The following is a 15,550-nucleotide window of genomic DNA, read 5'->3' as shown; positions in this document are numbered from 1 at the left end:
CAGTCCACCTCTTAACACAGTCATTTCCTTGACTCTTACTTTTTTATTGTGTTCGTACATCGACCTGTTTCCACAGGGTGTTATCCAGAAGATAGCAGAGATCCATAAATTGCGATGTGTGTCCTCTTTGGGCCTCCGCCTGACCCATTTGCACTCGGATGCTCTCCATTGGTTACACCCTGATTTGGGTGTGTCTCATGTAAGGGAGAAATATGAGAAACAGCACCCTCAGGAGGAGTGGAGGTAAAACTACAAAATGCTTCTGTCTAGTAGTACAGTAGCTTGGGGAATTGAAATGCCTGGGTTATATAAAGAGGGTAAATTCAAATGGTGAATTCAGTGTATGACTGGCATGCAATTAAAAGGTTCTCTCTGCTACTAGCTGCTGCCTGTACATAAATTATAACCTATAATTTTCCATTTATGTGATGCAGTTTCTTAAAGTGATGTTCAATAATGAATAACATTCAGTGGTTCATCTTATCAGCTAAAGGCAGCACTCTTCATTTCTAGCCTGCAGACAGTGCTGGAATTTGGCCACCTTCACTCAATATTGTTAACCGCTCTGTTTATAATTCAGTCTTTTGTCCTGCATTTGATGCGTTACACCCAAAGTCATTAAAATTCAAATAAATTCAACAGGAATGAGATGTTCACCCCGCTAACATACAGCGGAGGAGCGCTGCCAGTTGTTGCAGCTCTGCCTCGGAGGGCGGCAGAGCTGCAAGCCCACAGGAGTTTCTGCTACCCAAGCTATTGTTAGAACAGCAGCAGTAGCCCAGGGGATGGACTGACTCTATCACAGTCACTCCCTCACGTGTTTTTCTCCCATTTTTTTTTTCCTTATGCGTATGCCGTCACTGTTTTCCCTTTGATCCTTTTCAACATCCTCATTTTTCTCATATCTCGTATTTTCTCTTTTCTCTCAAACACACATGTATTCTTTGTCTTCTAACATCCTCTTTTCAGTTCATTCATTATAGAATAAGGATGTTTTATTCATTTTGTTCTAAGCCATGATTTCCTTTGTTATCTAACTACAGTCCTGTGGCATCACAGCTGCTCCCAGCGCACTACTCTCCTGACCCATTTCTCTCTGCTGCATTCACTGCAATATGTCACTCATAAAATTATATGTCACCATAAACAATTATGGCCCATCTGGGTGGTTTTGTGTCGCAGCTTTTGGCAAGTGTAGGTGTGAGAATTTCATTATGTGTTATGCTGTTATAAGTTGCACTTTTAAGTTCAGCGTCAGCAAAATATGAAGCCACATTTTACTGTGCCTCCAGATGTAGTGAAGTGAGTACAAGGGGCTACATTTTTCACCTTAATGACTTTGGCTTAAGATAGGTGTCTATATTTTGTAGTATACCACCATTTAATTCAAACCATTGGTGAAGCTTAAGATGGAAACAACTGTAGCCATGGAGACAGAGCATTTCCCTCTGCTGCTCTCTCAAGTTCAGACTTAGTTAGCTTAGCTCTTATCCCATGGACTGAGCCACTGACAGTCAGTGTCATAATACATTTTCAGAATGAATACAACCGTAGCCATATTCGCTATGAATGTACAAAATACCCTGACTGCCAGAAGGGTGATATAAAATTCTGCGCTGTAGCTTTTTATTATTCTCCTCTATGCCTTTATCTGGGCCAGGTTGCACAGAGTTCAGCTGTATATTTGATTAAACACACTCCCTCTGGTACTTTGCCTCAGACGATGCTATACGTTGTTACAATATATGTTTGTTCACGGTTGAATTTTGAGGCGTACATGTTTAGCCCCATTTTCATGATCATTTCCAGGTATGAGTTGCGGATGCGGTACCTTCCTAAAGGTTATCTCAGCCATTTCTCCGAAGACAAACCTTCTCTCAACTACCTCTATCACCAGGTAAGGCCACAGAATACAGAGACATGTGCATCTGATACACTAAATCAACTGCATGTATAAATTGATGTTATCTATAATTTAACAGATACTGCTCTGTTTTGCATCTTAATGAAGCTGGTATGCCTTGAATATCATTTAAGTTGCTAATACCACCCACGCTGCTCTAATGTGTGATGGGACATTATGCATTGATAGCCTTTGGGTTTGCCTCGAGCTCTGTAATATTTACCAGTGCATAAATTGTGCAGTAAAGAAATTATGCTGCTCTGCTGTTTTTTCAGGTAAAAAGTGACTACATGCAACATATAGCTGACCAGGTGGATCAGGATGTTGCATTGAAACTGGGCTGTTTGGAAATAAGGTGAAAAAAATGCAAATATACTGGTAGATGACAGCTATTTGTGTAGTTGGACCCTAAAGCACCAGTTTATATTTTTAACATAAAATCTTTTTATGTTTTCTAACATAAATGTTTTTATGTTTTTAACATAAAATGTGACATTCTCTTTTTAAAATGTACAGGAGGTTCTTCAGAGAGATGCCCGGAAACGCTCTTGATAAGAAGTCCAACTATGAACTTCTAGAGTAAGATTGATAGAATTTGGTCCACGCTGTACACTAAAATAATTTAAATTTTTATTGTATTGAATTGTAACACATGTATTGTATTGTAACACATTTTCAGAAGTCAAAATTTTCTTTTTTTTTTTTTTTTTTTTTTTTTTTTTAGGAAAGATGTTGGTTTGAGAAGGTTCTTCCCCAAAAGCTTACTGGACTCCCTTAAGGTGAGTTTAAATGTGTACACATAAAAACTCTGTTCATGTCCCCGCCTAATTGAAATTACATCCTTCTGAATGTGCTGACTGAGTTGTAGCGGATGTCCGTATTGGCAGGGAGGCAGGCTTGATGACTGAATGAATGTCAGGCTGATTATCTGATTGTCTTAAATTAAGTTAAGCCTCTTGTTGTCACTTACTGTGTGCCCTGTCCATGTGTGCTATGCTATTTTTTTTCTTACTCCTTGAATTGTTTTATTTCTCTCTATCAGGCAAAGACGCTTCGTAAGCAGATTCAGCAAACCTTTAAGCAGTTTGCTAACTTCAATGATGAGCAGAGCATCCACAAGTTCTTTGAGATACTCTCTCCTATCTACCGCTTTGACAAGGAGTGCTTCAAATGTGCTTTAGGGGTAGGAGTTTCTATGATTTGTTGTAATTTTACTGTACTCTGTAGTAGTGTTTGAATTCTTTAATATACAGTTCAAACATAGTTGAAACATTCAGTGAACAGATATATATATATATTTAAGTTAATAAAGCAGATGATATTTTAATGCTGTCTCTTCTTCTCACCCTTTAGTCTAGTTGGGTAATATCAGTAGAGCTAGCTATTGGACCCGAGGAAGGAATAAGCTACCTCACAGATAAAGGGTTAACGGTGAGTATGCACATAAACTCCTCTCACAGGGTTGATGTATGTAGTCTAGTCCTAAGAAGACTTAATCACTGCTGTACATACTTAACATTAGTAGGGCACAGATGCAGTCCGCCATACTGCCCTCTGCTGGGTTGCCTATTTAAGGCTGTGTCTCCTTTCCTCCCTAAGGTTAAGTGAGGTTTGAATAGCCAGAAGCAAAAAGTTGCATTGGGCAGGTGCTACCTTTACAGCCGTGTCAAAAGTACAGGAAATAGATGCACACATGCAACTCCACTGCTTAGTCTGACTCTTAACCGCCCTAGAGATGTCAGCAATTATTATTACGTACATGTGTTTCTAAAGAAAGTGAATCAGAATCTGTCCTTCCATGAAGGATCTACAGTTCTTTGAAAAGGTATTTTCCACTAAAGTGAATGAAATCAGCACCAAGATACTTATAGTTGGGTTTTAAATTTAATACACAATACTTTAGACACACAATATCTGTTGATCTGATCGGACAAATTCGCATTAATTTCCGAACATGTGTATACAACATTTGCAAAATTATAGTTTCAAAAGTGTCAGTTTTTTCAGTCAGCGGTTTCATCTTTGCTTTTGTTGTGTATACTAGAATTTTAATATGTTGGTGTTTTGTTGTTGTCTCTGCAGCCTACACACTTAGCTAACTTTAACCAGGTGCAGTCCATTCAGTACTCTGCTTTAGAAGAAAAGGACAGGAAGGGCATGCTGCAGCTGAACGTGGCCGGCGCACCAGAGGTAAAAAGGTTCACCTGGCTTTTGTTGGTGGATTGTTATTGCTTTATTGATGGAAGGATAGATAAAGGCAGATCTGCAACTCATTGTAAACTGTGCATCCTTTCTATACAATTGTCTAACTGCAAAGTATAGAAGCTCGATTGTTGGGTCTAAAGTTATATTACTCGACGGGATGCATACTGTTAAAAGATGCACGGAAAAGAAGTAACAACATTTGAGATCTTTGAAGGCAGCTGTCCTGCACTCAGTGTCATACACATAAGAGTCACCTGGTGACTCATGGGGCCAAATCAAGTGACATGGGTTTGCCCCTGTTTGTGGGCTCACATCCCACAATTCACAATTTACACTTTAATCTCATCCTTCTTTGTCCTTTCAAGACTAAAACATCTGCAATTTGCTTGTTAGGTACAGTTACTCAGAAAAGTATATTAAAAAAATGCTTTTTCATTTTTTAGAAAAGGTCTTTTTAAATGATGGACCTGATAAGTACGAAAAAAATACATGGTAATTTAAAAAAAATGATAATTATACTACAATATTAGCATTCATATTATTAAATAGATTTTTTTTTAAGTTCAGGAATGTAATTCATATGTCTTCACCATGTCCAGAAAGCATGGCTTTAGTCTTAAGAAGGTAACAATGTGTGTGTGGATGATGCTGCTCCTAATAAAGCTTTTACTGTGTCACTGTGAAGCAGCTCTCTGTCCCACTCTTACATTGTATCCTTCTGGGTGTGTGTATGTAGCCCCTCACTGTCACTACAGCTTCGCTGACTACAGCAGAAAACATGGCTGACTTGATTGACGGCTACTGCCGGCTCGTCTCCTCAACTTCTCACTCCTTCATTGTCAGAGTCCACAAAGGTAGGACACAGAACTACTCTGAAATGATGTTATCATCTTGTGTTTGTACAGCTTTATAGTAGTAGAGGTGTGCTTCACAAAATGATGATTGTGATCATTTTCTGTTTATCTAAAAAAACATGTTTGCTATAAATAGTGCTCCAGGCTGATATTGTTTGGCTGATTGGCCTGTAAAGGTTTATGCTCGTCACTTTAAAAATCCACCCTGTGGTTCACTAGTTGTTTTCTAAAAATACCTGACTGTGGCTCTAACATGAAGCTCCTATGTTTTGTGTCTAACTGTTCATTGTGTCTCTGCAGAGGGGGACAGAGCTCTGCCTTCTTTACCAAAGTAAGTCATTTAATATCATTTTATACTCAATAAAACCTGTACAAAGAGAATGTATTTTATTCACTGTAAGATATGGAAGGGGTGTAGTCAAAGGTCTTTCCCTTTACCACTGCAACACCCACAGTGAGTTTAACTTTACATAGAAGATATAGATGCACATGTTAGTTCTTAATTTCATTACATTTGACACAGTGAAGCAGGGCACATGACAGGAAGTGGGTGGATCCTCCATTTCTCTAGTTCCACTGTGTCCGAAGCTCCTTTGTAAAAAAATAGATTTTGTTGTATGTAATCCAAATAAAAAACAACTTTATGTTTTTGGTACAGAGTTTCAAATCATGAGAAGCGGATGGAGAGACGGATGGATGGAGTACGAACCCGAGCCGTTTGTGTCTCAGGTATAAAACCCTGCTTTATTTTCTCGCCCTGCCCGCTGGTCTGTTTCTCCTCTGCTAGTGTGCTTCGCTGTCCCCTGCTCTAAATGTCATGAATGACAGTAACTGCAGAGAGTTAGATAAAGGGTTCATAGATATGTGCTGCTTCCCCCATAAAGCCCCATCTGTGTGTGCAGTGAAGAGTTCTTGTCTTGCCAGATGTCCTCGTGAAGAGCTTTAGTCACTGTCACTCTGTGCTGGCCGTCTACTAATCTCTGACTCACGTACACACATAAATACAATTACAACTACCATGATATATTACAAACTATATGTGACCTTTGTTTAATTTTGGCATTCAAACGGTAATACTGATGCTTCTCTCCCCTTTTTCTCCTCTGTGTTTGTTTTATGCTGCATGTGGCTTCGGCAGGTCACATTAGTGGCGATGGTAAACAACATTCTTTCTAATAAATGTTGTAAATTAGTAACACGCTGGAATTCCTGCACTATGCCTACATTTATTGTCTGTGTAAATTATTTCAATATCTGTCTCAGGGAATCAGCCTGGAACTGTTTCTGTGTTATCCATGACTCAACCTGTTTTTCTTCAGCTTGTTTCTCTGGAAAGAACCTTTCCATCCCTCCCCTTTCCTCTCTCTCTCTCTCTCTCTCTCTCTTTCTCTCTGTCTCTCCCTCTCCCTCCCTCTTGCTGTACTGTCTCACTCCTTTGTGTGCAGCTGATCTGTAGTACATGAACTTTTTAATTGTTGTGTATGTGTTTGGGGTTTGGTATGGTGACGATCTTTCAGAAAGGTACTCCTGTCTGATGGTTCTTCTACAGTTTTCACTCTGTGTGTTGATTAGGGTCCTCCAGTTGCATGCTCAGTTTTTTTGTTATATGGGAAGTAGCAGAAGTAAAAACATGGGATACAGAGTTTAAGAAGTGAACTTCTTGTGAATCTTCTCACACGGTTGTGTGTTTTTTCCTCTGCAGAAACAGACGACTATGCTGAGATCATAGATGAGGAGGACACCTATACCATGCCTTCAAGTAAGTAAACATACACATACACTAGTGTAGCAAGTGCAAAGGCGAGGTGACGTGTCTGTGAACATCCTCTGTGGACTTCATCAGACTTATGCAACATGTGGGTGGAAGTACTGTATATGAATCTTGTTCTTGTGTGTACTGCTGCTGTTAACCTGTGCTAATCCCCTTATGTAATTTAAGTTAAATGCTAAAAACACAACAGATTAACCTTAGAAAAACATTATTGCATCAGTTTAAAGATGAAAGGTATTAGGTATTGTTTAATCTGGTCAAACGTACAGCTTGGACTTAAACTTCTTTAAGAGGGGTGTTTTGAGGATGACTCAATGTATGAATCTACATTTTCCAAGGTCACATGTAGTAATTTCATTTAAAAGGGGAAGCACATGCTTTTTCTATTATTACAACTGCAAACTATATATTTATTTTAGTGAGATGCCACAAGATCTGGCCATGATTACAACTTCCTCAGATGTGTTTGATACATTATCTGAAGTGAGGATTTTTCAGTTGTGTCTGTGTCCTGCGGATCGCTCCTATCACAGTGTGACAGTGTGTTAATAATGTTAGTGTGAGTCATCAGTTTAATAACTGATTCAATCTAAGTGCTGCAGTTACTGCCAAATAGTGCCTGTTGGTCACGATAAGCTCACTGCAGTGCTGCTGTAAGTGGTGATGCTTGAAAGGCAACATTGAGAGGCAGCAGAGACGAGACCTTAATGTAGGGGTTGAACAAGAGCTGGGATTTTAAGTGGAAAATCCTTGACTACACATTTTGGCTAAATCACACATTTAAACTGCCATAAAATGTTGCCTGGGTGTCATAAGCACTTGTTCCATGCAGCCAAATCCCAACATGGCTTTGCTTTTTTGACCATTCATAAATTATAGCTGTTACCTTTGTATTTGAGAGTTACACTTGTAAACACACATACACAGAGACTCAGGAAGTTACTGAATATTCAGACCTACAATGTAGAAGATCTGAAAGTGAGTGATTCGTTTAGAAGCGTTTAGAAGCGTTTAGAAGTTTCAGTGTGTCAGTGACTGTCTCAGTTGTGTTAACGGCAGGTTGTCAAGCAATTCACCATTTGGTGTTTAAGTGGCATTGTAAAACACACCTGTGGCAAACTGAATAATCTAGCAATGACCAGATGTGTGTGTTGTTGCTTTCCTTTGGCAAACCTTCATCTAACTATAAGGTGTCAAAAATCTTAGCGTGTGTTCACATTTTGTAGTTTGGTTCTTTTGGTTGGAACCAAAGCAGAACATGATACTGATAATAAGTCCTGGTTTACTGGAAAAATAATCAAGATCCAAAAGCTATATGAACAATGTTACACCAGACTGATATATATTGTAATCAAATCAATAGTCAATTTGCTAACATACACCAAATATGCCAACTGGATGTGTGTGTTATTTTAGTCGACCTCCACCAGAACTCATTTGGACCGACGCCCAGCTTTTTAGTGGCTCTTGGCTCGCTTGTTTGATATGCAACAGTTGTAATGAACCACACTAACGGAGCAATAAGAACCAAATTTGCAAAGTGTGAACATTTGCCTAGAGGAAGTTATTTTTTTGCCAAGTGTCTAAATAGCATTGATAAACGGTACTCCTAACCCATCTCGATCACTGTCACTGGACTCTGTAACACTGACATTATTAATAAGCACTGCAGAAACATTTTACAGCTCTCTGTACTCACAGCTAGTTATTTCTGTCTCCTATCACTAACCCATTTTCCCAGAATACTATGGACTAGATCAAGGTAATGATTGGACCGTACCATGACTGTGAATCCTGTGATGGCATTTTGATTTAGTGGTTGTTGTGACCCTTTTACGTTTGCTTGCAAATAAAAATCGGGATCTGTTTCTGTACCCTGTTGATTTGACCTCCCCTCTGTTGATGTTTGGTGTGCTGTCAGTTTTTGCTGAAGTGGTGGTTGAACTAAGTACCAGGTGTTGGACATTAATCTTGTGTTTATTTTAAGAAAGGAAATAGTTTTCAGTTGCATATGTATTATTCTAAAAGAAAAAGCAATAACAATACAAGTGATCTGTGGCTGTTAAACTACATACTGCTCAGAGTAACAACGACATGGCAACAGCCTAAAAACGTTTTATTTAATATATTATTTAATCCAGAATGTTGACTCAGAGCATGTTCCTGTACAGCTTTGTCCCAGAGAAGTAAAGAAGAAGTGTAGTGGGAGGAAAGGTTTTAAATATACCACTAACAAACACAGTAACACTTCATTATTTATCCATAACGCTAGAATTGTTTTAGAGTATATGGACGACATTCAGAGACCACAGCCTGTAATTTTGGCCAGCACACAGTTTATTTCAGCTGCAGCTGATTTCCACATCTGGACCATCCCTGCTGCAGGCTTTTTACTTCCTGACACCATCGTCTCTAAACATGTGCACACTGAACATTATGACAGCAGTAATTTATTATTAAAGAGAAGCCAGAGATGTCTGTAAATGGACATTTATAGCTTCCTGTGTGTTACATTCATATGCTTATTACATGGACAAAGTCAGGTCAACAGTGTCATGCCTGTCAGGCAGAGCAAACCACCAGCTTTCAGCAGCCCACGTTTCACAGACCCTTTCGTTCTTCTATTATTAAAATGAAATATAAAATTGACACATTTTACAGAACACTGACTCACTAACCAGGATATAGTTTATTCAGCTATGTTCCACTATTATTCAATCCACCTGACTTTATCCATATTACATTTGAACTAACATAGAAAACCATGTCCATATATACATTGAGTGCTATTGTCTGTGCTACATGGCATGTCTCGCTGTGGTTTGCTGATGCTGTTGTTGCATGCTGTTGACAGTAAGCTATAGTGGTATCTACAAAAACCAAGCTTGTCAGAGTAGGAGGAGAATGTATATGAAACATAACTGTTTTTCCACAAGAATGACTTCACACAGATTTGTTTACGCTTTTGTGATGGGTTCTGAAATGAAATGTGTCATATTCATACAACTGTAAGAGAATTGTTTTGAAAATTTCACTTGTAAATGTCTTCGGGTTTTACAGGCTGAAATAAACACAGCCACACAATGTAAACTGCTCTGACAAGCTTGGGAGATTTAAGGCCTTGGTGTGTGTTTGATCTGAAGGTCTTCTCTGCTGTTTACATTTGTGTATCTGTGTTTGCGTGTGTGTGTTCTTATGTATCTTGTGTATGCAGCACGTGACTATGAGATTCAGCGGGATCGCATTGAGCTGGGGCGCTGCATAGGTGAGGGTCAGTTTGGGGACGTCCACCAAGGAGTCTACATCAGCCCGGTATGCAGTCTTTTACATACACACACACAAAGTGCTACTGACCATAAATAACCTATTGTGCTGTGGTGTATCTACATCTTGCAGGAGAACCCAGCTCTGTCTGTGGCAGTGAAGACGTGTAAGAACTCAACGTCAGACAGCGTCAGGGAAAAATTTCTCCAAGAAGCACGTATGTTCCTTGTGTGTGTGCGTCATGTTTTGTGTTTGCATGCTCAGCCCCTTTAGTATAGTTTGACACACATTTGTTTTCTTGCAGTGACCATGCGTCAGTTTGATCATCCTCACATTGTTAAGCTGATGGGAGTCATCACTGAGAATCCAGTCTGGATCATCATGGAGCTCTGCACTCTTGGAGAGGTAGTGTTTGTATCACAGGAGGCTTTAGTTAAGACACAGGTCTGCCTGGGAGGCTTGTCATTTTTTGATATTTGTTGTAGAAGGTAGATTTTAAAAATGATTCATTTAGAAGTAAATCAGATTATACAAATACAGTGTGTGGTGAAAACACCTTTTCTTTTTACATTTTAAGTAGGTTTGAGTGTTTGACACATAATTAATAACTAACTTGTTTTCCTTTTAATATTTCTCTTAATCATTAGAGAAGCATTCTGAGCTTTGTTGACTGTTGTTTGATGTTTAGATCTACAAGGACAAATCTTGAAAGGGGGTTTATAGATATACACAAGTTGTCCCACTTTCTCATGCAACCGCTCTGCTATTTCATATAATTTCATGTATCTACGTTGTTTCTTCTGTTTTCTTCTAACCATTTTTTTGACTTTTGTTTCAAATGTGTTTACAAATCTTTTTAATCTCTCTGTTCTCCATAGTTACGATCATTTCTCCAGGTCAGGAAATACAGTCTAGACCTGGCCACTCTCATCTTGTACTCGTACCAGCTCAGTACAGCACTGGCATATCTGGAGAGCAAGCGCTTTGTACACAGGTATGAAGTTGAGCATGAAGCCACAATGTAGGATGATATTTAATAAATTATTTATTAACCATAGCAACATAACAATTCATATTTATAATGACATAATGCAGTCAGGAGTGTATGTTATTAAACACCACAGCAACATTCAGTATATGAATGTGTTCAGTGAAGTGGAATAAAAGAATAAAGTGCTTGTCTCCTACTGCTTTTAACTGTTTCTTCCTCTGCAGGGACATCGCAGCGCGGAACGTCTTGGTTTCAACAGTCGACTGTGTAAAGCTGGGGGACTTTGGTCTGTCACGATACATGGAAGATAGCTCTTATTACAAAGGTAAGAAAGAACTCTATGGAATAGAATATTGTTATTCATTGGACTTAAATGAACACTATCTGATCAGTGAAGTGTAACACGTTCTTTTTATTCCTGTCTCCCAGCCTCTAAAGGTAAATTGCCTATTAAATGGATGGCTCCGGAATCCATTAACTTTAGACGATTTACTACAGCCAGTGATGTCTGGATGTTTGGTGAGTTTAAGCCTTTATTGTCTTTTGTTGTGTCAGCTTTGTTTCAGTTTATTGTGCAGCAACACTTTTCCCTCCTGTAGGTGCCTCCCTTTATTCTGACAAAGTTTTATATTGTTTCATAGGCGTCTGCATGTGGGAGATACTGATGTATGGCATCAAGCCCTTCCAGGGTGTGAAGAACAATGATGTCATTGGCAGAATAGAGAACGGCGAGCGGTTGGCCATGCCCCCTCAGTGCCCACCGACTCTCTACAGTTTGATGACAAAGTGTTGGTCATACGATCCAAGCAAAAGGCCACGCTTCACTGAACTTAAAACACAACTAAGGTATTTTGTGTGTCTGTGTGTGTTTGTGTAGATGTCACCTTAGAGATTCAATTTACATTATGATGCATTCTGCTTTAGTTGAAGAAGCAGCAATTCTTTGGGTTTAGGTTTGTGTTTTTCCTGCCCAGCATCCATCTGCAAATGGACAAAACACATGGTAATGATAGCACATTTCCATTCCTAGCATAGTTTGGAAGCTTTTTCTTTGCTACTCTCCATTTAGTAGTGTAGCTAATGGAATGTGTCACAGTAGATGCTTTCCTGATGGGGCATTCTCTTACACCTTCCTAACAGCAGGTGTCACTCTGTCTGCATCAATCACAGCAATTTCACGATAAAGACTACAGAGATGAGCCACTAAGCTTTGGCTGACTGAGGAAAAAACATAGATCAACATATAACCAGGTTAGATAGGACTCTTTTATTAGTTTTAAAGATAACATTTCAGATTCTAAATTATCTTTATTTGATATACAGAATGATTACCTTATGGTTGGCATGGTAACAGAGATGTGATGATGACAGGGATAGATTAAACAAAAAAAACACACCTTGCTTCCTTGTTAAATGATACATCACCGCCTTGTTACTACATTTACCTGCAGAGCGAGAGAGTATCTATCAGGGTGCAGTATCCTGTGCTTGTTGGGATCAGTTAAGGCAGAGCCAGACATCACTGCTGGTAATTTGAAAAGCTGCTGCGTAAGCCATTGCATCACTTTGAGCGTAAAGGGTACAACCTATTCGTGAGTCATCAAAGCAGTTCCAAGCCACATTTGACATTTTTTTTCCTCTTCTTTGTTGTCTACGGTTATGCACAGGGCCAGTGGGGGTAGAGTCTTTTCCAGTCACAATTACTCAACATGCCATCATTATTCAGACATGAGCAGACCTGTAGTTTTTGGAAGTGATTTTTTGGCTTCACCCCTGATAGGAAATGGTACAAACTGTTTTAAAGATGGATGATGAAGCTTATTTGTAGTGGTCTACAAAAATCTTAATTTTGACCCAGTGGTGACATCTACCTATGAAATGTCTTGCCAATCATGAACATACCTCCACTGTATTAATCACATTTTTATGGTATCAATATTCCGCTCACACACTCAAATGGAACAATGCTGCAGTACAGCACGACGCCATTATTTCCTTCAACATGCACACTCTCTCTCTGCTTTACTCTTTTTTTGCTCAAACAGGAAAATATGAGTGAGAGCATTTTTAAGTCCTGCAGTTTTATGAGTTTGCTTAAAACCAGCATGACTCACACCTGAAATTCCACCTCCAGTTCTCTCTGTCAGCTCTGCTGTGTTTTCCTTTTCCTTTCCCCCCTCTTTCTACAGCTGCTCTTTTTTCCATCCTCTTGACCTCTTATGCCTTCTCAGTTTGTCTTCTTATTGTCTTCCTTTTTGGAGTTGCAGGCCTTCACATCACGGAGGTCTGCTCATGAGTTTGACACATGGACCACATGTTTGTGGTTGTATGTTTTAACAGGAAGGAAGGCAGGAAAAAAAGTGTGGAAAAGTACATGTGCCTTTGATGCTAAGCCGACAGAATTCAGTACATTTATTTAAATTGACGATTATATCTTGGCATAACTGAGAGCTGTGGAACCGTCCATGTGCCTCATGCAGTGTCTTGGATACCAAGTCAATATTGACCATGTTCACTGTGGTTACCAGCTATTAATAGGGGAAAGTGATGCCATATAAGGTTATACAATTTTGGTTTCTTTTGGTCTGGCTGGCTTTTATATCATAATATCAATTATAGGTCTCTCCTGCCAAATATGCAGCTCTCAGCTACTACTACAGTTTTCCTAGACGGTGGACCAACATGACTGTGTGTGTGTGTTTACACAGTGGGCAGCAGCCAGTAGCTTCAGCTTTCCAAAGAACAGAGAAAGAGAGAGAACAGACAGAGAGAATGAAAGAAGGAGGGAAAAACTAGAGCAGAATTACTGTAGCGCTGTACTCTCATGGTCAAAGCTCGCCTACTGAGGCTCCTAATGCTCAGATCACATTATCCTGATAGTGAAGTGTATGCCTGCTGAAAGGCTGTAGCTTGAAGTAGTCTAGTGGGGCTAGATCCAGCCAAGCATAGTGGTATCTCTTAATAGTGTTGTTTGCAGTTTGTGCTGACTTTCAGTAGATCATTCTTCTAAAAGTCCTTCAGTGGATTAGCTCTGTGATATTGGACTTTTCTTAAGGTAAAGTACTGTGAGTCTGTCTCATGAGGTTTTTCTAAATGGTTTGTGTTTTGTAACTGCTGTATGCTGATCAGTGAATGTTACTGCAGGTATGAGTTCAGTCTGAGTTTTGGAGTTTGTGACATGGTTCTGTCTCTGGCTGTCTTTCTGTGATGCTCCTCCGCAGGGTGGAGAGTTTAAGTCTGATTGAAAGTCTTTTGTTGGTATGTCTACATTTGTCCCAATGTGACTACAAGGTGATGATTGTAAGGTTTTTGTGGTTTTCCATCATGAAATTAGGGTTGGCCACATTAAAACATTAAAATATATTTTTTATTGATGCATATTTCTGCCTGAGTATTAATATAAGGGTTAGATAAATTAGCCCGAGTACAGTACTTCACTAGTGCTACTTCATTAGTTCGCCCTCAGGTAAGAACAGCATGAGAGTAGAGCAGGGTGTTGCTAAAGACTAAGCAGTCCGCTCAGTCTGAGTAAATAAACGGGGAAAACCTTGTTATTCCAGGTGGTGGTGGTGTGTGTGTGTGTGTGCTGCAGGGGGTGGAAATGTTGGGGTTGATGTTACCAGGGGCTTTTGGCATCATCATCATCACACATAATAATGTGCAATGTCTTTTACTGTTACAATATTGGGCAAGATTGGCAGATTCATGGATGACTGCTTACCCAACGATATGACAATGTCATTTTTTTCTCAAACCAATATATGTTTTAATGTTTTTATTACACAAGAGTTTATAAATAATATATAAAAATCATCCTGCAGGCTATAGCTTGTGAATAAATGTAAATATATGAACAAAGAAAGTTACAATTGTAGAAGTAAAAATTTTATTTTAGTTATCAATCAAGTTTTTGACACTTTTGTGTTTAAATTGAACATTGTTGTATGTGCACTCTGCACTGTTGTACGTGTAAGTGTGAATGCAATGGAAAAGAGGAGCGGACAGGAGATGGATGTGGACAGGTGCAGGGACACACAAACACTGCTGGAGACAACAGAACAACAGGGTAACAGTGTTACTAGAAATAGCTCTTACCCTTGTTGAGCAGAGGCCAGAAGAATGAGACAGTGGAGAGAGAGTGAGTGTGTGTGCTGGACTCTTCAGTTTTGGTGGAACTTTTCAGAAGCAGCTGCTTCTTCTGCAATTCAGGGTTTGGTTTTGTAGCAATTTTCCCAGGAAACAGGTCAGTGTGAGTAATTTTATCAAGTAAAATTTTGTGTGGTATCTTTGTCTGCATGAGTCCGAAAAATGTTTTGAGTCGTGGGATGTTGCTCGACACTGGCTTGAGTTGTTTTATTGCTGTAGCTGGCTGAGTGTCAGGAGGAACTGTTGAGACAGCAATGAGATACTTCATAACAAAATGGAATTTTCTTCTTCTGACTGCAGTAGTTTATGTTTTGACAGTCTGCATAAACAGTGTGGAGTGAAGAAGGCTTTGTGTAACAGACTGGAATGAAACTCTGTGTGTGTTAATGGGGCTGTCAGTGAGTTTCATATTTACA

General features: G+C 39.3%; 1 protein-coding gene across 16 annotated transcripts in view; it reads left to right on the top strand.

Annotated features, from left to right (window-relative positions):
- Positions 1-15,550, top strand: part of LOC114448764 (focal adhesion kinase 1-like) — a 45,248-nt gene that overhangs the window by 15,715 nt on the left and 13,983 nt on the right. For 7 of the 16 annotated variants that reach the window (XM_028425924.1, XM_028425925.1, XM_028425922.1 and 4 more), the window contains exons 4-24: positions 77-243; positions 1,810-1,897; positions 2,179-2,258; positions 2,420-2,482; positions 2,628-2,682; positions 2,946-3,086; positions 3,257-3,334; positions 3,986-4,093; positions 4,845-4,962; positions 5,263-5,293; positions 5,621-5,691; positions 6,101-6,118; positions 6,665-6,721; positions 8,475-8,495; positions 9,948-10,045; positions 10,130-10,214; positions 10,302-10,402; positions 10,876-10,991; positions 11,213-11,313; positions 11,418-11,507; positions 11,630-11,834. In XM_028425924.1, the coding sequence (XP_028281725.1) occupies positions 77-243; positions 1,810-1,897; positions 2,179-2,258; positions 2,420-2,482; positions 2,628-2,682; positions 2,946-3,086; positions 3,257-3,334; positions 3,986-4,093; positions 4,845-4,962; positions 5,263-5,293; positions 5,621-5,691; positions 6,101-6,118; positions 6,665-6,721; positions 8,475-8,495; positions 9,948-10,045; positions 10,130-10,214; positions 10,302-10,402; positions 10,876-10,991; positions 11,213-11,313; positions 11,418-11,507; positions 11,630-11,834 (1,892 nt within the window). The remainder of the gene's footprint in view (positions 1-76; positions 244-1,809; positions 1,898-2,178; positions 2,259-2,419; positions 2,483-2,627; positions 2,683-2,945; positions 3,087-3,256; positions 3,335-3,985; positions 4,094-4,844; positions 4,963-5,262; positions 5,294-5,620; positions 5,692-6,100; positions 6,119-6,664; positions 6,722-8,474; positions 8,496-9,947; positions 10,046-10,129; positions 10,215-10,301; positions 10,403-10,875; positions 10,992-11,212; positions 11,314-11,417; positions 11,508-11,629; positions 11,835-15,550) is intronic. The other 9 variants (XM_028425931.1, XM_028425930.1, XM_028425932.1 and 6 more) reach the window with 3 other exon arrangements.

Source organism: Parambassis ranga, chromosome 16 (assembly GCF_900634625.1).
Source record: "Parambassis ranga chromosome 16, fParRan2.1, whole genome shotgun sequence".
Lineage (NCBI taxonomy): Eukaryota > Metazoa > Chordata > Actinopteri > Ambassidae > Parambassis > Parambassis ranga.
Note: the sequence above shows the minus strand (reverse complement) of the source record. Positions and strands in the feature narration are given on the sequence as shown.